Raw genomic sequence first — 24,983 nt, 5'->3', positions numbered from 1 at the left:
CTGAACCAGGTGCCCCCACCCCAGTCCTCACTCCAGACGTTACAAAGCAGGCAGCAGCACATCTCTCCCTGGGAGTTACATCACTGTGGGACCCACACTGACCTTGCACACACAGAACCTGATCGGGACCTGGCTTTCTGTACATGCACAGGACACATCCATAGAACCCAATATGCTGAAACTCAGGTAAGGTTTTTCTGCATTTTTGCCTTTTCTGCACAAGATGGGACTTTGCACTTGAAAGCTGGGAGAGAATCAAATAAAGATGTAGTATGAGGTTATAGCCAACAATACTGATGTATAAATGTTGTAAATTACCATTTTGGAGGACATTTTTTGTTATTACTTGTTTGCTAACAAATTTTAATGATTACTTGCAGAGTTTGTTGTGTGCATACACTTATTTCTACATGCCATATATATCTCCTAGAGAGCTGCTAATGCATCGTATGAAACTCTGTGTGTGGCAGCTGGGGCTAAAAGGGGTGTATTTGTCTCTTTTTGTTTTCCCTCTCTGTGTTTACCAAGCATAACCTTCCTCTGGGGTATCCCATCTGCATCGCACATTCTATTTCTCATTAACGTACAGGAAGTTACTGAGCTTAATTTCAATCATCACAGTATTCCTCCGCTCATCACTATAAATACTCACTAACCCTTTCTGTTCTGTTTCACTTTATACCTGAAATCTCCTTAACACTAAGCAGGTACCTGCAGCGTGGGGCTGGCTGGGCTTTCTCATTGGAACTGCTTGTTGTATTCAAGGAATGCCCAAACGTTTGTTGATATAGAACATGCTCATAATCATTACATTTAATATATAAATCCCATAAACCATATAAAATCCCACACACAATGCATTTTTTTGCATACATTAAATTACAGTTTTCTTTTACTCTAGTAAAAATTGCTTGCCAAATGAATAACAGCATCTCCAGTTTCTTAGGAATAGTATAGGCACCTCCATGCATCTTTAAATTATCTTTCAGCTGAGTATTACTTTAGCATGAAGGGCTCTTTATATTCACTGGCAGATGCCTTTTTAGCCTGCATAATAGTTGGCAGTGGTACAGAACAGGGTTGGGAAATGTTTTAGTGGAGCTCTGGTGACATCTTTGTGTTTTTAACATAGAGGTGAATCCCACTCATAAAGGGCATCATCCCAAACACTCCACTCCATTCCATAAAATGAATGAAACTTTGTTTTTGTGCCCAAAGAAACAATTTCCTTTTGTACTTTTTTATGCCACTGCTTTGCTTAAGAAATCAAGTTGACACTGAACAAAATTCCTCATAGGGTAAAGGGATTTGCAGTCTTTATTTCTAGCCCTGCAAAGCATATTGCCCAGATATTGTCTGCTTGCTTGTTACTCTGTAAGCAGACAATCTCACACAGCCTGTTCTAGGCAGCCATACTACCCATGATGCTTTGATGCACACCCCACCTATGATAACTCAAGGCAGCAAAATCTAAAGGTGTAATTTTTCTCCTGTCCAGAGCATACAATTTGCTACATTTAGGGGTTATCCTGGTACTTGTGCTGTTTCAGTGATGATAAAGGGTCCACAGTGCATCCTGCAGCTGTCCTTAAATCTCTAGACCACTTTGCCAATAAATGAATTAGTGATAGTAGAATTTATATTCTAGGCTATATCTTTTACATATACTCAAGGGAGCACAACTGGATCAGGCGCTCCCACATGTAGATCTTAATGAATGGACCTGCTGCATTCCCCTCTACAGAATATCATACAAAATCTTCCATGCTGAGAGTGAATCCAACTGTAACAGAAGAATTAGCATGATACTGTTATATATGATATGAACCTCCCACTGCCCCTAGTTTGATCTGTCATCTTTCATCCATATGACAAATGAAAAGATCTTGCACAATGCGGAATGCTGGATATGTGTAGCACTGGTCCTAAAGAAGCCAGCAGGATCTAGTCATTCAGTCAATGATTTTATGGAATTTCATTTGGCCACAAGGCTGTGGGAAAGGAAGACTTCTTAATATTTATGCTGAAAAGGAAAATAATATTGATGATGGGAATTATCACTTCACTGTTGTAGTTCAGAGGTTTCATTGAGTATGACTTTCAGTTAAATAAAGGTGGTCCAAGCAATTGTAAAAAAACTAATTCAACAGAGCTTTAAAATAGCTCAGAATACATATAGTAAGTATTTCTGATCATATATACAAATCATGATAGGCAGAGACGTCACCTGTCACCTTGTTATAATTATCCAGTGCTGGTTTTCAAAGTATTGTATTCCCTTGTTACCATTTGGTGCCCAGTTGAATGCAGTCTTAAAAATGCCAATGGTAGGATCCTTAGTCTCTCTAGCCATGGAGCTCATGTCAATGTGCAATTTAGAAATTTCAGTTTCCATGTAGATAAATAAGGTAGCCCACCAATGCCAATCATATGCCAAACACTCTGCACTGGAAAAACGTATTGAACTAGCAACTTATGGGCTACAAAAATTGAAGAAAACATTATTTCATGGGTTATCACTTGAAAACTTCATTGAACCCTATGGGAAAATCTTGAATTAAGAGATAAGTCTTCCTGGAATTAAATCTGGCCCTATATGTGATAGAGCTGCGGCTATAGTGAGGCATGACTGGGCTGTTTAATCACATTTTGCTCAAGATTCCATAACTAAAGTCAGTTTCACACATTTACAGTATGAGATTATGAGCAGTGGGTGAAGGTGTTTTCTGTTTAAGTCATTGGAAATTTGCTGGAAGCATTACTTTCCATATTTAATCTTTCCAAAAATATATTACACAGCCCTTGCTTATGGGTTTTTATGCTTTTTTAAAGATTATAAAACCTGATCTGGTGATATTTGTATGTGCAAGAAATCATCTCTTCTATCTGTAGGACTGGGGGGGGTGCATACTGTTATACCTTTAAGCTTTGCATATAAATGAGTACAATTATCCACAACCAAAATGCTTTGGTGAAGTGAGAAGCTAACAACGTTGTCGTACTTGCATTCATTTTCTCCTTGTTTGGCCATTAGCCAGTAGTTTGGCCACAGTGTGCCTGTCCTGAGATGCTTGCATATGTGGGCAAAGATTATCATTGTGGGAACAAATGGTGTTCTCTGGCATGAATGTAAGTTTAATGACAGATAAAGTAATGAAAACAGGAGGTTTTCTGAAGCTCTGGCATCAGTCTTGTTCTACTGGCCTTGGGCTTTACTTGTCCAGAGATCTTGTTTATTTCATGTCCTTTAGAGTTGGCTGAAAGTTACTGAAATGAGAACAGAGTGTATCCCTCACTTGGCTACCCCCTGCATTAGTTCCCAACAGAACAGCAGAACAATCCTCAAATTCTGTTGCCTTTTTTCTCATACCTTATTCACCTTTAGACACACAATATATTTGCTGGCTAAACTGTCCCTAAAATTGCATGTACTGTGCTGTACTGTCTAAATGTATCTGCTTGCTACATAAAATAATCATTTTTGCTAAAGTACATGTTTTACATAGAATTTTAGCACCATGAACACAGTGCTTACATAGTCATGCGCTCAAACTTCTGACACAAATAAGAAGGGTACCAAACTATGGTAAGTTGTGGTAACATAAACATGGATGAAAGAGCGTGAGAAATTATGAATTTGGTGCATTCCTACCATAAATTGCCTCTTCTTCAGAGCCAGGCCAAGTAGTATTGATGCCCTAGCCAAGGAAATAATTACTAATTGGGCCAGCACCCTGCCAGCCGTAACAACAACTCTCAACCTTACCAGTTGCCACCGCTTTCCATCCCTATCCCCTACCTACAAGCTGTCACTCGTTCCTCACTCCTCTGCTGGTGATCTGCTGGGAACTGTACCCTAGACTGATGCCTACTCTGTCTACCCCCTAAATCTGTCCCAGCTCTTTTTCCTTACCAAATATTACTACCATATATTGCCTCTTCTTCCATCCCTACTATAAGTTGCTTTTTCTTTCTGGTTTACTTTTACCATGTATTCTTCTTTTCTCTCTCTGTCTGTCGTTTCTCCAGTCCTTCTATATTATACACTGAATGTACTGCTAATAACTGGAACCACTGGCATTTTTTACGTGGGTTTTTTCTGTTTCGTTTTCTTTTACTATTGTGTTGAGAATTAGCATAAATTTAGTCATTTGTTTTAGTGACTCAATGGGAAATTGCCTTAGGGCTCTGGCACACGGGGAGATTAGTCGCCCGCGGCAAAACTCCCGGTTCACGGGCGACTAATCTCCCCGAGTTGCCTTCCCCTGCCATCCCATCGGCGAACATGTAAGTCGCTGGCGGGATGGCACACGCGGCGGCGCGATTTCATGCAAATCTCCAAAAATCGGCGCATCTGCCATCCCACAGGCGACTTACATTGTCGCCGATGGGATGGCAGGGGAAGGCAACTCGGGGAGATTAGTCGCCCGCGAACAGGGAGTTTTGCCGCGGGCGACTAATATCCCCGTGTGCCAGAGCCCTTAAAGACTGTAACACTGAAACCTAGAGGGCAATACTGCATCATGATTTAGATGGCAGAAAACTTAAATGGCATGAAAGTATTATTAATAGTTTATTGTGTGCATAGTAGATTCCTTCATTCCATTTATAGCTGAAATCATAATGCTTTTCTCAACTTAGCTATGCGCAATAAAACACCACCCCTAGTTTGCAAAAGTTATGGTGATTTTTCCCATGAATATTTTAAAATTATTTTCACAGAGCAATCCAATATGTAATTCTTGTGTTATTGCTAATGACTATGTTCCTATGTGTGATGAGCATGTTCATAATCAGTTTTTGGTTTTGTTTCAGAATACTGACTTTGATCACTCTTTGTCTCTGCATCACAGACTCAGTACATGCACAGGTAAGAACCAGGAATGTTATCCATTTATAGGATAGGGCCTCTTGGTTCAGATATTGCTGCCTGGGTAAAAATTCTAGATTTGGTGTGGTTTTGAATGTAAAAATATCCAAAGGTTTGATGAATAGTCAAGGTATGAGAAAGAAAACCAGCATATTAACTAAACTTAACTAAATTTAGTGCCACTACAACAAACATTTTAAAGGGGACCTGTCACCGTAAGAAATAATTCCAAATTGTTTTCTATTGTGGTTGTCAAGCAAAATAAACTTTACTTATACTAAATAAATTATTTTAATCTTAGTTTCTGCAGCATTGGAATTCACAATTGAAGCAAGCAGGCCGGGGCCATTTTGTGGACACTGTTATCAAAGCAGGCATTGCATCCTGCCAATATCTTGTTTCTGTGCCAGTATGGAGGGACCTGATGCTCATGTCCATGCACTGGTTACATAATTACATGGCGAGGAGGGAGGGGGAATGTGAGGAGAGCAGCAACATCTAAAAAGTTCTGAATTGAAAGTGAAAGTAACTGTCTGTTACACCTCTATGCCTAAGGCATAGAGGCGGGGCAGGCAATATATAATTGACAGCTGGGATTTTTAAATGCTTTAATAATGGGTATGGATGTGGTAATAAAAAAATGATTTGGGTTTCATGTTTAACTTGAAAAGGGCTTTTATTATACAGCTTTTTATCTCTGGGTGACAGGTCCACTTTAACAATGATTTAAGATAATATGTGAGTTAAAAAAGCACAGTGGTAAAGGTGTTAAGAAGAATAGGGAATATAGAGTTGCATAATTATGTGCCTCTACCCCCCCCCCCCCAAAAAAAAAAGAAAAGAAAAGGAGAGTGAAAAGAAAGAGAGGGCACTTTGCAAAGGAAAATAAAAATGGAAAATACAGAGGCCCTGCTTGCAATATGTGCGATTAATACTAGAATACTAGAATAGCTTTCCAGGACATGGATTGTGCTTACTGTAGGAAAGCAATCAGAAAATGAATCACAAAATTATAGTACAATTTCAACGACTAAAAAGTAGAGAAAACCCCCGTTAGAGCTGAAATATACATTTACAGTGGCCAACTGGTTCATTTCTGCTGTCAGATTGTATTTTTCTATCTAATGTCATTTCCACACGCCAATGTAACTGAGCCAGTAATGTGGGGTTCTCTGGCTGTTTAAACCATTGGCGCTCTTAACTATTTCTCTGCCAGATGCACAAAAAAGTAAAAAGTGTTAATAATGCCAAACCAACATATTTTAAAAAGACTTAGAGAATATTACATATTATAACCAAATACCTTGTGTTTTCCATCCAGAATACAATGAAAACTGTGAAATATGAAGGATAGACATAATGAGAAGAATTGTTTTTTTATGTATTCTTTCAATGGATTCTTTCAACTCTTTTAATGATAAAATCATGATTAATCTTTGCCCCTCAACCTGTAAAATGCCTTCTTAGATTTCTAGGCTAATCCGATCCAGAATAACACAATAACACATTCTGTGCTCAATTACAGTACATTGTAATAGTACATATTAGCATCTGCAAATATAGATTGTTTTGAAACCTTGAAAACTTATGAAAATAGTCTAGAGGCAAGAACATTATGGACATAGCAGCACCAGACCTCAATCTGACTTTTAAAATTGAATAAACATGGAAAACTCATTTATGGATAAATTGTGATTAGTGGGGAATATGTGGAAATGGCAACAAAGCTTTACTTTGTACAGTAAAACTGAAAATAGAGACTAAATTATATTATCATAATTCAGCCAGAGGCCCAAAGGAAACCTTACACCACACACTCTGTTTTTTCTCCTCACTCAGCTTTAATGTTCTCCTAGTTTCTATTCTTTATACAATACCATATACCTTTCCCTCTATTTCTCTCCTCTCATACAGTAAATGGTGAATGGCAAAGATATAGGCATTCAAGGTCACATGGTTGAGTAAACAGAAGAGCCCACTAGCCCACTGGGAGTTTGCCTGGTATCTTGGTCGACCAGTCTGACACTGTCTTCATATTAAATACATTTAATAAAGTTGATAAGTGCTGCTTAATTGTCATGCAGAGAATATGTGGTTTTACTCATCAAGGGGGCTTTAGGTAAACCAATGGATATAGTGAGGGCACAAACACCCCAAAGCCCCTAAATCCCCACCATTTTTCTGCTCTCTGCCTTCATTACTCTTAATCCATATCATTGCCTGGCTTTTCCATCAGAGTTCCCAGTTTTTAAAAAATAGTAACATTAAACATACATTTATCCATTCTATCTCTATTTACTACTCTCATATTGAGAAAATAAATAAATATTAATGAGAATTAACTGGAGGTAATGCATTTGGCAGTGTTAATAACATCCACAAATTAGAATATGTGGGTGTTTAATAAATCTGTTTCACTATTGCCTTGCTTTATCTTTACAGTTTTATCTTTTAGTTTTGAAAATATTTGAATTAGTTTGAGTTTCTCATCTTAACATTGGTTTTCCATCAGTAAACAGTTCAGTTACAGGGATTCTGTCACAAGAAAACATGTTTGCTCTATTTTTCAAAAGAAAAAGACTTGTGCTTTGATAAACTTCAGTCACTCTTTATTGCTGGGCTGCTGGAATTATTATCCCCCAACCCCTTTCCCCCTAGTAGCCTATCAGCAGAACATTGGGAAGGTAGCAAGACAGCAGCTCCCTGACACCTGTATTGCTAGAAATGATTCCATGCCCCACCTAATGGTATGTATGAAAACAACACTCAATAGTAAAACACCCAAGTTCAGCTCACCCAAGTCATGACTCCTCCAGTAACAGTAAGTAGAAGAAACAATAGCTTATCTGAAAGCAGTTACTTTGTGAAATCTAGGGCAGATTGTCTGCTGACATTTTAAGTAAAACTGCAGGGTCCAAATATTCCAAATGACACTTTGCAGCCCTCTATTGTGCTCAATGGGAATAGTGGGAAAATTCCAGAGCTGGTGATTTTCAGGTGATTGTCATCTAAAAAGGCTCTAATTCAATCAGAAACCACCAGAAAACAATGGGCTACTATACACTGGTTGTATTACTCCATTCTTTACTGTTTTTTTATTAATGAAAAGCAATGGGCAAAACACAAAAGATTTGCTTCACATGCCACAGTGTTTAAGCTGGTCATATACAAGTTGCAGCTTATTGGCCCATGTATCGCCCGTCCATATAAACCAGCATGAATCAGTGATTTGGGATGCCTTATTACTAAATGAAATAAGCTGCAGCAGCATAAACTATTGTAGGTGTAGACATCTTTTTGATCTAAGCCATGAGATTTCAACTCAGATCAACGAGATTACAACTTTTTACATTTGGAAATTTAGAAGGTGCTGTGACTTCAATTACTATAAATCCTTTTAATGAACACTAATACCCACTCGAGTCGTTTTAGCTGCTGCCATAGTTTCTCTTTGCGACAACATCTCTTGAACCAAGTAGCCATTGATCAAAGTATTTTCAGACCCAACATTTCTAGTTTACAGAGAGCATAACAATTTTTCTTTTACCCTGTATTTCAGCAACAGTGCACCAATGGCTTTGAGATGGACCGGTCAACGGGGCAGTGTTTAGGTATGGCAAAGTCTGGGACCCTGAAATGGTTCTGGTAGAATATGCAAACTAAAAACCAGTTGTAAGGTTTATAGGTCTCATTTTAATTTAATATTGGAGGTGCAAGTGATGGTGTGGTAAGCAGTAAAAGATTGTGAGCCTTTAGGCACCATACTCTTAGAACTAATAAAAAGCAATTGTAACACTTGATAATGGTTTGGTTAAGGCCAAAATATAATGTGTTCTCTGCAAAGAACTTCTGCTTTTTTCTAATCTCCTTCCTTTTCATTTATCTACTGTTGCATCGTGTATGGACAGTGTATGAGGGGAGTGAGGAGGAATGGTGTTGCTTTGCATTGTTGGAATGCTATATAGTTTACATGAGAACTGATCATTTATCTGTCAACACCAATGTAGATCTCTCTTTTATTTATCCACTGGGGGAAAGATTGTGTTGTAGTTCATGAGTCAAACTTGAGTGGCCTCAATGGCAACTGACCATACCAATCTTACCAATTAGTGTTCTCTCCTGATACCTGTGACTGTGGGGGGTTAGTGTGTACACATGGATATCGGGGGTAAGGGAAGAATGAACACAACAGGTGCTAGGAATGCAAGTAAAAAAAAAAGGCACTGACAAATTCTTTTTATTTGGTGCAGAAAACCTATTTATTTGAAAGTGGAATTTGAAATAGAAATAATACACTTTGGCCTAGAATGGGGTATAAAGTATTTCCAGGGACTGACCATTTATATTATCTGAGTATGTTGAACAGATAAACTGAGCATGCAGTTCTACAAATGTGTATAGACTGGGAATGCAGAAAGCATGCCTGGAATCAGTCTGGCACAGTTTTGTCTTTGACAAGTAATGAAGATATAAGAATGCAAGTCAAAAAAAATAAAAACAGAATAACTTTGACCAGATACAATCTGCTATTTTCACTGTGTACCCTTTCAGCAGAGAATCTTAGGATTTGGCTCAGAGTCCTGTAAATACTCCAGTTTAGTTGAGGTTTGTGCCTAAAATGTAAAGGGAATACTTCTGCTGAAGTTTTGATATATCTCATGTATTTATCTGTTTTTCTTAGATGTGGACGAGTGTCGGATTATTCTGGATGCCTGCAGGGGAGATATGATGTGTGTAAATCAAAATGGAGGATACCTATGCATTCCTCGCACCAACACCATGTTTAGACCTAGTTTCCGTAACCCTTTTCTACCAGCTGCTGCGGCACCCCTTCCCCCTCCAAATTTCCCATCACCTCCCCGACCCCTTATCTGTCGTTTTGGGTATCAAATAGATGAAGACCAATGTGTAGGTGAGTGGCAGTTGCTCCTTCCAAATACCATATCATTGCCTAACTAAGAATTATGCCATTTGAAACTGTATCAGGTCTGATACTTTTTTTTCAGTGCCCACAGTTTATTCCTTTATCTTTGTTTGAAATAAGATTTAGCTGACTGATACATGATTAGTGTATGACATCTGAATGGACTATATTCTTTTCAGATTAGTTATTAGTTAGTAGATTTTAAGCATAAAAGCTTAAACTCAGGGGCCGATTAACAAAAGGTCAAAAAAACATTATTTTTAGCATGCGTTAAAAATCTTATCACTTCTTATATTTGGAGAATTAACGATCGATTCACAAAAAGGACACTTGTCTGAATTAAGTAGCCATTTTATTGTCGTTATTTATCTTGAGATGACATATTTTTAAGTGATATTTTAAAGCATGCAATATGTTTATGCGTTATTTCATGCGTGATTTCAAAATCAGCATTACAAATTTCGTGAATTATCGCAACTTTTTCATTGCCATTATGACTTTCGTGAATTGTCGCAACTTTCATTTTGAGAGCTCGAAAAAGTCGCGACAATTCGCAAAAAAGTCGCAAAGTACCGATCATTACGAAAAAAACGCATTCAGACGCTTTTCGGACGTTCGTGGATTAGTAAATGTGCCCCTATGAGTCAGCTTCCTGCTGATTGGCTCAGATCCACATTCCTAAGGGGGGGGAGTGAGTTCTTAGCATTCTTGAGGGAGGGGGGAGCAAGAGAGAGCAGAGAGCTGCGTGTCTCTGGCACAGGAATTACAGACACAAGAAATCTTTTGACAGAGAAGTCAGTGCAGCATTTCTGTGTGTGCTTATGGCTGTATTTACATTAGATAGTTTTTACCTTTCTTTCTCCTTTAATGTAGTTAAACATTAAAGTTACATTTTATAAGTGAATAACCAGGTATTTAATTGCCACAGAGTAATCAGGATCTAATTCATTATTCAGGCATTAAAAGTGGAGAGCTTGCAGTATTCCCATCATCATCATTCCCAATACAGGTCCTTGCTCTATAAAACCCAATTTCATTCATTTTGTCTATGAAACTGGCTCAGTTACATGTATAAAAAAATTGCAGACACGAGTCAATTTGTTGGAACCAAGTGTCATCCAGGTGGCCAAAGCATTCTGAGTCATTAGAGTTCCTGGAGAGCTCTGCATCACTGAAGAAATAAATGGTAGTGCTTATTCTGGCTTAGCCCTATGTTTTTGGGTAAGCTTTGTTGAAACAGTGTAAAATTAGCCACAAGTAAAATTATAGGATGTTGCAAGACATGAGTTGGCCTCATTTATTTCTTGGCGAAAACTAGCAGTTTGAGTGTTTATGATGAATGACAGTTCCAGTTTATTATATGGCAAAGGAAGAGTATGTGTAAGATTAAAATAAAAATGCATCAGTCTTTAATGCAGGGATTAGAACCTAGAGGGTAGTTATTCCATGCCACCTAGTTGCTATATTAACATAACTGATGACTTCCCAGTGGACAACTAAATCACCTACCTAGTCTCTCATGAGTCAGTACCCTTTTTAAACTTACTGGCCCTTCTGCTAAGACCAACATTGCTTCCTATAGCTAAGTTTATTATCCACATGTATCTCAGGTCTGACTTAATCCCATTTAGGGTATAAGTGGTTTACATACATTTGTATCCCAAACACATAAGCTCATGTTTATCAACATTGACTCTCATCTGCAGTTGCATAATGTGACAGCACTTGGCTGTCATGTTACACCCCCCAAAAACATCTTCAAAGGGGCCTGGCACACACAGTTTCTCCTGGCAGCAACCCCTACCCCCACAACCCTGCGGGATCCCACTAAGAACCCTGCTCCAAGAAGAGAATGTTCCATTGACACAATGTTCCTCCACAATCCTTTAGCCAGTTCCTATCCACGTATAAACAGCATTACTAATACCTACATACCTTAGCTTAAAGGTCACCAATCACCCCCATATTGTTTCCCCCACCAGAGGTGCTCACTAATAGAGCCCACACTCCAGTTTGGGGAAACAATAGTTCTTCTTGAAAAAATAGCGCCCACCAGCAGTAGGCTACCAGGAGAAGGAGGGAGCTCCCGGTGTGGGCAGCCTGTTGTGGCACATGCATGCACGTACATTCTCATTCATTATGCACATGTGTGTGACATAGGAGTGTGAGTCGCATCCACCACTCCTACATCAGGCGCATTTGCTTAATAAGTAAGTGAGGAAACTCTCTCATTATGGGCATATGTGCCAAACAACATGGCTGTCTTATAATATGGATTTATTACCTCAATGTTTCAGTCCTAGGACCTTTGCTATCATGATATACAGTATTTATAGTTTATACAGGTATGGGACCTTTTAACCAGAATGCTTGTAACCAGGGGTTTTTCAGATAAGGGATCTTTCTGTAACTCGGATCTTTGTACCTTAAGTCAAAATATAATTTAAATATATTTATATAATAATAATAATCACAGTGCACTGTGTTGTAGGAGGTAAAAGATTTTTTTTTTTTAAAAAAAACTCTATTTAGAAAAACAAGAAAACCAAAGTCACTTGGATTAAGTATTTCTCCTAAAGGAGAAAGGTATTGTGTTCTCTTTGCAGGTTCCACTTTAATTATCCTGATGGGGGTTGGTGAGAGGTAAAAGTTCTTAATTTGCAGAGTTAATTCCTTTTATATATTCAAGCAAGATTTTTATATAGACCAATGTCACTTATAATATTCAGTTCTAATATATTAATTGTTGTTGTTTATGTGATCGTTTTCCACAACCGCAAGGCAATTTTACTTCCAGCATACACCAACGACTGTTATGGGACGTCCCCCAGTCGTTATATCCATGTAGCTTATGTGATCGGTTTTCTTGTTTTTCAAGTTTTTTGAAATAGGGTTTTTTTTGTTTTAAAAAACACAGTGCACTTATGGTTTTAAATAAGACAATATATTGATGTAACTATATGTGGTTGAATAGACTGGCCAGCTAAGTTTTAAATTGATTTTGATGTGGTGTTATATCAATACTAAATAAATTCTGTATAATTTTTTTGTCATGCTAATTGGGGGGGGGGGGATAAGGTAGTAATGACTGCTTTCCCATGTGCTTTTGTAGCAGTGTGCATGCAAGGTTCTGCCCTGTCTAGACAATCTGTAGGGGGCATTAATGAAAGCAGGCTTTCTGCCATGCCATTGGCAGTCATCGTGATACTAAAAATACTGATACAAAAGCACATGATTTCATCATACAGGAATCTTTGGCATAGTATATAGTTCCATATATTCTGAGGACAGAAGTCCCTATGGGGTTTAAAGGGTATTTTCATGCCAGTATTGTCTTGGAATGCAATTTAATCATAGAACCAGACTTTGGATTTGATTTATGGGGAAGAAAATAATTGTTGTCATTAACTTAATATGGCATAATAATGAAATAATTCTGATTAGAGTTTAATGGAAACATTTTTTAGAAAAATGTCTTGTGTGAAATCTTAATGGCAACATATCTGGTGCTAGACTAATAATAATTATAATCATACTGTGTTATTTTTACAATAATTTACAATAGATCAGTATATAATGCAACACTGTACATATGGGGAACAACTGACATGCAGATAAACTAATACGGTAGATATTAATAACTGTTTACAATCTAAAATTGCAGGGGTAAATAAGAAATTAGATTAGATAGATTAGATTCAACTTTATTGTCATACACAGGGATAAATACAGAGTAACGAAATGAGATTTAGCATATAATCAGAAATGCAAGGGACAGCAGGGCAATATATACAATTTAGCACAATGTTCAGTGAAGTTAAAAAAAGTAGAGTGAAGTTGAAATAAGTATAGTAAAGTTGAAGTAAATAGTGAAATTGAGTACTTGTGCAGTATAGTACAGTGAAATTAAAATAAATACGGTGATGTTAAAATACTTGTACAATATAATACAATAAAGTGCAGTGAAGTTTGAGGTAAATAAAGTGAAGTTAAGGTAAGTGCAGTGAAGTTGAGGTACTTGTACAATACAGTACAGTGAAGTTAAGGAAAGTGCAATGAAGTTGAGGTAAATACAGTGAAGTTAAGGTAAGTGCAGTGAAGTTGAAGTACTTGTACGATACAGTACAGTGAAGTTAAAATAAATACAGTAAAGTTGAGGTAAGTGAAATTAAAGTATGTACAGTAAAATTAAGGTACGTACAGTGATATTGAAGTAAATATAGTGAAGTTGAAGTAAGTACAGTGAAGGTAAAATACTTGATTATATACAAATAATAAAAAGCAGTATAAGCAAATAAAAACAATGTAGGCATTACTATACATAAAAGCAAATAGGTTAATAAGGTATTAATGTCATTTATATTTAGCTCTTAAGGTAATAACCCTTCATCTTGAATTAGTAATTATCCCTTATTGGCCAACTGCAATAAGAATAATTAATGTAACATTTTTATTATGAGTTATGTGCTAATAAATCATAAGTGCAATTAGCTATATGGACCAAGTGAAGTGCTTCTGATATAAATATGCTTTTCTTTTGCTTTTACAGATAGACACTAGTTAACCCCTATCTGGTAAACATGTATTATTTATAAGCAGTGATAAGCTAAAGATAAAGATGAGGGCATTACATAGGTTGATGGCCAAGGGGAATAAAAGCTTTTATTAACAGATGCCTTTCTGTTTAACCCTACAAAGGCTACAAGTACGAATAGGGAGGGCATGATACTACAAGAAAAAATATGGAGGGCATGTAAACCTTCATTGTGGTTAGAAATTCAAGATTTTTTTTGCTGGCTGAGAGCACGTTCTTCACCCTTGACTCTTTATAAAAACACATGTAAGCTGCACTGTTGTTTTATGTGTTAACCAGTAACCCTTTTCCCAATGGTACAAATACTGACTCATTTCCTAATATTTCTATTTTTTGCTATTACAGATATAGATGAGTGCGCCAGTGAGACCCACCAGTGTAATCCGACTCAGATATGTATTAATACAGAAGGAGGGTATACCTGCTCCTGCACGGAAGGGTACTGGCTACTGGAGGGCCAGTGTTTAGGTGAGTCTGACAAAGCTGAATAAAGTGGGTCAAATGCAGTGCTACCACTAAACTCTAAGGCATTTCATTGGTTTCTCTAAATCCAGTGAGGGGACCTTTACTTCTACTGATTTTTTTTTTTTTTAAACAATTTAATAGTAAAGTTATTAGAAAAAAAAAGAAAGAATAATGTTTTAATCTTTTTAAAATCTGCTATGGTTCAAATTTATATAGCATACTGTTTTTTTGTTTGTTTTTTTATTATTGCTGCTTATGTATACCTGCAATTATACCACTGGAGATAGATGGAGGGATGTGTTCATTTTTTTTTATTTACCACAACTTATGTACACAGCTCTGTACATCAGAACAATAAATTAAGAGAACAAATGGGGTAATTACAATAATAAATACAAAAAATATATAGTACTGTCACATGTAATATGAAGAGCTAAGTGTCAAAGAGACAAGAGAATAGAGATCTCTGTCCTATAGAGATTACAATCTAAGTGGAAGGGTAACTTACAGACATAAATAGGAGGGCATTACAGTAAGTACTGCAGGTTACACTGCGATATAGGTGCTAATTCCCAGTTAAAGTGCTGTGTGAGTGCCCCAAGAGGTACTGTAGTCTTGGAGTTTAGTTCTGAGGGGCCTGTACTCTTTTGGGTGAGAGGAGAATAATTCTGACATCAGTATTTAGTATGCTGTAGAGTGCTATTCTGAGAAAATTTGCAATTGGAATTTTTTTTGTGTTAATTATTTAGCTTTTTGTTCAGCAGCTCTCCAGTTGGAATATTAGCAGCTATCTAGTTGCTAGGGTCCAATTTAACCTAGCAACCAGGCAGTGGTTTGTAAAAGAGTCAGAGATATGAATAGTGGAGGCAGGGTCGGACTGGGCCAGCCTAGTAGGCCCCGCCAGCCCAGACCCAATCTCCATGATGCTCCCCTGCCCAAAGATCTCTGTTTTCCGTCGTGCCCATGAAATAAAAAGTAAAAATAACAATAACATTTTAGCCTCACAGAGCAATAGTTGTTTGGCTGCTGTGGTCAATGTCCCCCATTTAAAAGCTGGAAAGAGCAAGAGGAGGAAGGCAATAATTCAAAAGCTTTAAAAAGTTGACCAGCTGAAAAGTTGCTAAGAATAGGCCATTCTATAACATACCAAAAGTTAACCTGAAGGTAAACCACCCCTTCAATACAGATTATAGTGAATTTGGTGTTATGGATGCCAGTTTGTAGCAGGTTACAGTAGTGTAAAAGGATGAGAGTATGCATGAACTGTTGCTAGTGAAAAAAACTAATTTTGGCAATATTGTGTAGGAAAAACTGACAGGTGTTGACAGTAGTGTTAATATGGTCAGAGAAGGAGAGAGGAGTCAGAGATTACCCCCAAACAATGTGCTAAGTTGACTGGGTTAATGAACATAGTAGACGGGGAAGTAGGATCAGGTTTAGGTAGAAAGATAATTTTTTTTTTATTGGTTCAATTTGAGGTGGCATTGATTCATCTACTTGGTGATTGCTAGGCAGTTAGAGAGTCTCATTTTCACCTGTTAATGAAGGAGTTGATAAATATATTTGGGTTCATCAGCATACAGATGGTTTTTAATTCAAAATTCTGTACCGTTTATGAAATAACCAGGTTAATCTTCACTATCCCACCACTCATCATCCTCTCCCTTTATTCTCTCATCGTGCAATAGTCGCATGTCAGATTTCACAATAGTTACCCTTTCTGCAGATCAGGTACAGTAATGTAAGAATCCTATTTGAGTTCAGACAGAGGCGTCAGATTCTTAGCCGGAGATACAGGACCTAAGAAAGAGAGTTAAGGCTGAAAGATCTATTTCAAGAGTAGGTGGGGAAGGAGAGTGAGAGAAAGAGATGATGATCAGAGGGGTCACTGTTAAAATCAGAAAGAGACAGACACTAGATCCAGAAAGTGGACATCCTTATGAGTTGGGGTGACAGTCCACTGAGGAGTTCAAAGGAGAAGTTTAGGCAGAGAAAACAAGATGGCCAGAGTAGTGGGGAAAATCTCAGAGGATATTTCCAGTTTGCTGTTCATAGGTATTAATCTGCAGATCACTGCTATGATGTCCCACAGGCTGGCAAGTACTGTGCTAGACACACAAGTGAATAAAGATATCTGACTTTTAATCAAATCACCAGCAACTTCCCATTTACAATCCAAACAACAAAGACAAAGCTTGCAAAATGTGCTTAGCTGCCACTATTCTTTAAAAAACACATCATGGAGGACTTTCTCATTTGTGAATAGCAATGGCATAACATGGCACCAGATACAGCAAAAAATCTTTAAAGGGACCATGGGGTCTGCTTCCTCTAAGTTACTAGTGACTAGCTTTTTTTTTTTCTTTGGAAAGGTGGTGCCAGCTCAATGTACTCTTCCAGGAATGTTTCAACTGCATTACAAACAACTAACAGTAATGAACCAATTCAAAGCAGCTACCAAAAAATTTGTACTGACTGCTAACCAAAACAAGCTGAAGAACATATAGTTACTTTGAGTCACACAAGTTTTCCTTCTAACACACTTCTAAATTAAATGCAATTAAACTGGAATTGGAGTTGGGCTGGAGAGGGTAGAATGGTCTCCTCTGCTATAATTTACACGGATAAAGGAAATGTATGATCTTTTGAAGATGTGGATCAGGGTGCTGATTTGACAAATATTTATTGCATTTTAGTAGCAGACGCTGTCATTCTTTCTATCCTTAGTGCTCTGTCCCAATATTTATTTTGTAAGAAATCTTATGTCTTGTAAAATAATATTCCCCAAGCACCAGTATAAGTACTTCACTGGGCAACCATTGGTTGACATCTTGAAAGGACATGTCTTTTAAAATCATTGGTTTAATAACAACAATAGCATTGGTAAATTTGCCATGTACTTTTTCAAAATGCATTACATTTATTGGATATTTACTGAAGGGTGTTACCAGGTCATTACCTTAAAAACAAAATCTCAGTTTGCCTGTCTATGGAGTGCCCATAACCATGTTTATAGAATGCCCAGTCATTAAAACCTATTGCCAAAAAGGGATGGGCCCTGCAGTTCATCTCAACTCAAGACAGCTTGCAGGATGAGCATAATGTTCACATCTCTTGCTAAACTGAAATGCTCCACAAATATGTGGCACAAGCAACCATCAAATTGTATCCAGATGACTGTGTACCATGTGGAAAGTGGAAACATGTGCTTTCCCTCTCCAAGAGATCAGCAAGGAAACAAGTAATTAAAATGTAACCGTTTGTGCAGTAACTTTGATGGTCATTGTAACAGTGCATCTTGCGTGTTGCCTGAATGTACAGTCACGATTCATTGGATTTAACATCCTTTCTTACTGTTAGTTTGGTCTCTTCCCCAACCCGTGTTTGGAGTTGCTTTTCATAGCTTGAAGCTGAGGAGAAACTATCTGAAGTGGATAGAAACTTGGCTTATTTGTGTCAATGGAATTTCCAGCCTGAGTGAGAAAACATTCTCTGTTTTGAAACCTAGAACCTTTGTCTGTCAGTTGTAGCCAAAGTGCAGTAGCCACCATCCATCATGGCATTCATGAAGTCATTATTTTTTTATTACATTGCTTGGTTTCAGGTTTTTTCAGAAATAAAAAGCTTGCCAAGATCATTCAGGACTCACCCCAGACTCATTTCTCCATGTGTATGCCTTCAAAAATACAGCAAAATTACACCATATTACCACATGCACTATGCATAATAACAAGGTTTAACATATATGATTAATTTAATAAACACTCACTTCATATAAAATGTACAGCAATACAGTTAACTGTTCTCTTTTACACAATGTACCTCATTAGACCAGAGATTAACGTTGAATGCAATTCAAATAGAACATGCTCAGTTTTTATTGTATGTTACTGAATCACATGACACTGCATGACAAATGCCCAGCAAAAATGCTTTCCGAATGAATTGTGGAAGCCCTATGAATATACCTTTAACCCCTGGGGCACATTCAGATGTTAAAATTGTTGGTGAGCCACACAAGCATGAAAAAAGTTATTTGGGGATACCAAATAATGACTATGATTGGCTATTTGGTAGCCCCATGTGGACTGCTAGACTGTTGGAAGCTTTGCTTAGTAAAACTGTGTCTCTGTGCTTCCAAAACTTGGAACTCAGCTACTGGGGGCAACATCAAAGGGGGTGGTGAGCAACATGTTGCTCTCAAACCCCTGGTTAAGGATCACTGCCTTAGACTATCAATATGTTATTGGGCTATGGAGCTAAAAGGCAACACCTAGAGAATAACAAGACAAATGTAAGAAAACTGTACTTTCACATAAATAGTACCCAAACTGGAATCAAACCAAGTACCCTAAAACTGAATGTAGGCAATGCAAATTGAAGTTGGATCCCATTATTGCATCTCTTGCTATTGTCCTTTGTTAGAAGAGAATTCTAATTAATATATAAAAGTAGGTTTTTCTGCATGCTGATGTCATCGGAAGGTTGCATATAAATCTGTCTCCTGGCAGGGATATACTTCTGTGGGGAGAAAAAACACATTTACTATTTTTCCTGGAAGCTACAGAAAAGGCCTGCAAGTTCTGTCCTTATAGAGCAGAATGGCAATATTAAGAATGAATAGAACATGACTTTCTATCAAACTGTCTTAAAAACTCCATGTATGACATTTTCCCCATAACAGATGCTTAAGTTGTTATTTAGTGCTTTGTGTGGAAACAAATGTAATAGACATGTATCCTGTCAGTAGAGGAATGGATGGGTGTAGGGCCTCAGGGCAAAAATATATTTTAAGCTTTACCCCAAATGCTGTAAAGTATATTACTGTATTTGGCAGCACTAATGAAACATGGAATCCCTTCAGATGCCTACATGTATTTGGGCTATAGAATTAATAGAAATGAGTTAAAACCCAATAGTCACTTAAAGTGTTAGAGCTACATTTGTGCTGGTCACCAGTGTAAATACAACACTACAGGCTGGTTATCGGAACTACTGTACATGCTTAAAATGATCATTAGTCAATAGTAATACTCCAATTTACCTCAAGCATGAAATTCTTTTTGCATGTTTCACACCCATGGCACACAAGGCATTTGCTGTAGCAGCCAACCTCTGGGGCTGGCAGGTGTTTCTTCGCTGGCACAAATGTACTGGCAGAACAAATGCCTGGTGTGCAGAGGATCTTAGGATTAGAGCAATGCATGCATAAAACATACCTTCCAATTGTTACTCTTTGGGTTGGACAGCAGTTTTTGTGTGAATCAAGGTGTGTCTGTGAGTATGTAGAGAGTGATTATATTGTTAGATGTATTTTGAATATGATGGTAACAGTAACAAGATACTTTTGTTTGTTCCTCTACATCTGCTTGAATTTTTCATCTATGCATTAGTGTTTCCCAGCCTGCCTATGGAACAGTCTTGTTTTCTGGCCCCTCGAATGGAATGCTTCCTAGACAAGAGATTTCAAAAAGCATAAAAAATACACTGACACATACTGGACCTATAATCAGAACATTAATATTTCACATTTAAGTCAATGTTTCATCACCACAGAAATGAGCATTTATAAGTCCAGGGTGTATTTTATTTTTTGTTTAAAAACACAAAGTAAATATTATGTAACAAAATGCATTAAGGGTATTTTAATATCTTGGTGTTGCTTGTCTTCACCACTTTTGTATATTTTAATAATGAAAAACAACCTGTTTGGTTTCAAACAAAATAAAGAATTGTTTTTAAAGGGCAACTACTTTGTGAATGAAAATGTAATATAAGCCATGTCTAAAACCTTCTAAGGTTTCCTGGTATTTTCTCTGCCCTCTACCCCCTCAGCAATCTCTTTTCTTTATAGGCAGATTATGTGTTTAAGTCAGTTATTATGAAAGACAGTTAGCTCTAATAGTTTAGAGTTGCATTAGGTAGCGCTCCACCTCGAGAGATGGGCAGGGGAGGCACGTAGGTGTCCCTACCTACGCCGTATGTTGTGTGTCATTTTGATGCATAAGATACTGAGTAGCAGGAAGTATAGGCCCTGTTATTACCACCTGCCCAGTGCAGAGCAAAGTGTGGGTGCTGTGACTCCCCAGGTCAAGACTAGAATGACCTCTATTGTGTAGGCAAAGGGAGAACACAACAATGATACATTTGCCCTCAATGTCAGACTCCTACATTAAGAGTAAACGGATTATTTCCAGCTGACAGAATCTTTTATTGATTATATTTAGAGATTTTTTTCAGGAAAATAAAGCTCATATTATATTTTTATTTTCACGATAGTTCAGTTTAACCAGAGGCTAGACTAAGCGGTTATTTGATTTTTACATATGGTACTTTGCAATGGTAAATGCATTTATTTCTGTATGCTCATCATTCGTAAAATTCAATTTTTTATAATGTTGGGAGTGAAAATAACTTTTTCCAATATTTTCCATTTCCAGACATAGATGAATGTCGGTATGGATACTGCCAACAACTCTGTGCCAATGTACCGGGATCATATTCCTGCACATGTAACCCGGGCTTTATCCTAAACACTGATGGGAGGTCCTGCCAAGGTATGCAGATGGCTGATACAAGCCCGATTCTGGAGCCAGCATGCCCTCAGGTTATATAGGCAGGCTAAACCCCTTGTAAACTTATAAGATTATTATAAATCCAATACTAGTTTTTTGTCTTTGTCTTTGGCTCTTACTGCCTACTTTAGTTCCTTTATTCTCTCTTCTTCTATGTCTATAACCCATCAGTCACCCTTTTGCTATTTTATGGTGTTATGAAATGTTAACTTTGCCCCAAGTTTGCTAACCAATAGTAACCAGTCAGATGTTACACGTGACCAGTACATTTTACGTGCTGACTGGTTACTTTGGGTTACTAGACCTGCTAAAAAACTTTGGCCTTGTATAACATTATTCTGTTACTATTTTATTTGAATTGTTCCTTCCAGGTAATGCTACAGTTTAAGTTACATTTATAAAAAAGTATATGACAGGTATCAACTCAGTGATTATAGAAATAGCAATGTGCAAGGCAGCATACAGTAATAACAGGGGATATGAAACTTTGTCTTATTGGGTCAACATGCAGTAGTAGCCTTTATTTAAATAAGCCACCCATTTATTCAAGGGTAGGCTCTTAGGTCTCACAGGAAAAATAGTTTTTCTGCTTACATTGTTCGCTTGTAGTCTGCAAGTCTAATAATACCCACAAGCTCTGGAAAGTGCAGTACATTATAGTAAACTATATTAAGGTTCTTTAAACACAGAGATAAGCTGCATGACATCAGAAGGCCTAATTTTCTAGTGAAAGGAGGTATTCAGTTACAACGACCAGTACGAACTGAAAGAATTAATTTGTTTCTCCTTGCGATTTTACTTAGGGAATGAGATCACATACCAACTGACTGCTTTATCTGGAGGCACATTTCAAAAGCCATTATATTGCAAATTGTTATTCCTAACTGCCAAAGCCTTGTGAGTACAACGTGAACTACAGTTCAATATGAGAATAAACAATAAATCTACAAGGCCACTCAATTTTCAGATTAGTGTTAACATCACAACACAGTACTTTCTTTAAGTACAAGTCCCATATTACAGGTATAGGATCCTTTATCCAGAAACCCAATATCCATAAAGCTTAACAGAATGCCTATTTTTAGCAAATAAATCAAGTGTTTTAAAATTAGTTATTTTGCAATATACAGTGGGTTAGATAGCATAGCCAGAAACATAATAATGTATGGTCAAAATAAAATAATAAGTGTAAGTATTGTATAGTCATTCAAGAATAGAACTGAGAAAAGAACACCAAACAATTGCGGGACATACGAAAAAGTCACAATGGCGACGCAAAAATACAGATCATTACGAAAAAAGAAGGATCAAAGTTTATATCACTGGAGGGGACAAGAATGTAAATTTCCAGTGGTATGGCATATGTGTCACTTTGTTTTCCCGAAGTTGCCCGAAGTTTCCTTGAGAAGCAACGCGTATGCCATCCCACTGGCATATATGAAATATCATTGTCTTCTTTAACCAGATCAGACTGTCACCCCCACCAACTAATCCAGTCCTTTACTGTGTAGCCCAATGCCTCTGCTGGTAAAATATGACTACTTTGTAGATCTCATGTGTAACTGAGCCCTCTGATATCTTTGCAGATGTAGATGAATGTATCACTGATAACCCATGTGTACAGACATGCATGAACACATATGGATCTTATCTGTGCCGATGTGAAGCAGGGTATGAGTTAGATGAAGATGGAGTCAACTGCAGTGGTAAAATACAACACAATTGCTATATAACTTCTATATAACTTTGTAAATGTATAGTGTATAACCCTGTATGCTTAACCTCTATTTTATTACTCTATTTAACAGTATAGTACTTTTGCTCAGCTGCCTGAGACATGTATTTTTATGTTTCCTGTCCAAGAGAAGAAGAACGCAAATAATTAAAAATTATGCCTTTGTTTTACTCAATTACAATCCTTGAGGTATCATGAATGTGCCCCTTAATGCAAATCTGTGATCTGGAAGATGTATTCTGAGAATTTTGACATTCCAAGTAAAATGCTAATTTATTCTTTGTGGAGCCAGGAATACATCTTTTTTAAGGATTCTGGGGGTCCAATGTTTCATAGTTTGAAAAACCCTATAACTAAAAGAAGTACATGTGTACGTTATGCTACACCAGCAACTTTTAATTCTCATGATGTGTGGGTCTTGTCTTGGCAGATATGGACGAATGCAGTGTTTCAGAATTCCTGTGCCAGCATGATTGTGTCAATGAGCCAGGTTCCTACTACTGCCGCTGCCCAGAAGGCTACGTCTTGCTTGATGATAGCAGAACCTGCCAAGGTAAGAGGCCTAAATTACTGTGGCCAATAGTTCTTGTCACTGTGGGCTTTCAGATACCTGCATAACTGTATGTTGTGTGCAGCAGGGAGAAAAACATTCATTACAATATCATATAAATACAGTTACAAAAATTAAGTGGCATATGTTAAGAAAGAAGTAGCTTAGAGCCACAAAATTTAGACTGTTTGCTTAGAAACACATTCCTAAGTGACAATCATCTGAAGGTACATTAAATTTAATATTAAATATTGTTTTCAGGTATAAGTAAACATGTTTTATTATGATGTCCATATTGTATTAACAGTATGTATATAAATAGTGCAATCACATAGCAAAGGCTGATGAATTAACACTTAGCTTTGGGGTACCTTTTAATTTTTAGCCCTATCATACAAATTACACTATGGGTAAATCATAATATGCTCTAGTCAAGGGATCTGCATCTTGAAGGTCTTGAGCCACCAATCCAGCACCAGATTTTGGGGGCTGCAGGGGTTACACATAGTTCGCATAATCAATCCCTGTTGTGTGTCTGGCACCTTATATGCCATAGTAATTATTAATTATTTGGTGGTTTAAATTTTATGGGAACTGATGGAAGAGTTCCTAATTATTTCTCAGGCTCTGTTGTATTATAGATATTGATGAATGCGACACAGGGAACAATACCTGCACCCTGCAACAGTTGTGCTTCAATATCCCTGGAAGCTACAGGTGTCTTGATACAGTGCGATGTGAAGACCCCTATATCCAGATCAATGATAAGTATGTGCCCAGGACAAGGTGATATCATCCAATGAGCTAACACTTCTATGTGGCAGAAATAGAGAACATAGTTTTAACATTCTCTTAATTATAATATAAACCCATTATTGAAATCTACTAAACAAAGATAAATGTTTCTCCCAAGAAATAACTCCCTACAGCCAATTCTACTAGTAAATAGGGTATAATTGCTTTTGCATTTATTTCAAGGGCAACTCACCACCCCATTTGATGTTGCTCCCAGTGGCCTCAAAGTCGGTGCCCATTTTTACATTTCTGGCTTGGAGACAAGTTTTAGTAGCACAAAGCAGAGCCTCCTGCAGGCTAGCAGTCCACAAGGGGCTACCAAATAGCCAATCACAACCCTTATTTTGCACCTTCAAAGAAATGTTTTCATGCTTTTGTGGCTCCCCAACACTTTTTACTTCTGAGTGTGGCTTATGAGTAAAAAAGTGGGGATCCCTGCCTTAACGTGTGTGTCTGAATGATTCACATGTTGGAG

The 24,983-nt window shown here is 37.4% G+C and overlaps 1 protein-coding gene across 1 annotated transcript in view; it reads left to right on the top strand.

Moving 5' to 3' along the window:
• The first annotated feature begins 38 nt into the window (after positions 1–38).
• fbln5 (fibulin 5) overlaps positions 39–24,983 on the top strand; it is a 31,523-nt gene continuing 6,578 nt past the window's right edge. Inside the window, 9 exon segments of the mRNA NM_001030448.1 lie at positions 39–186; positions 4,816–4,870; positions 8,430–8,481; positions 9,552–9,782; positions 14,734–14,856; positions 21,294–21,410; positions 23,015–23,134; positions 23,594–23,716; positions 24,355–24,481. Coding sequence (NP_001025619.1) covers positions 173–186; positions 4,816–4,870; positions 8,430–8,481; positions 9,552–9,782; positions 14,734–14,856; positions 21,294–21,410; positions 23,015–23,134; positions 23,594–23,716; positions 24,355–24,481 — 962 coding nt within the window. The 5' untranslated portion in view covers positions 39–172.

This window comes from Xenopus tropicalis, chromosome 8 (assembly GCF_000004195.4).
Source record: "Xenopus tropicalis strain Nigerian chromosome 8, UCB_Xtro_10.0, whole genome shotgun sequence".
NCBI lineage: Eukaryota > Metazoa > Chordata > Amphibia > Anura > Pipidae > Xenopus > Xenopus tropicalis.
The sequence above is the reverse complement of the archived record's forward strand: the minus strand, read 5'-3'. Positions and strand labels throughout refer to the sequence as shown.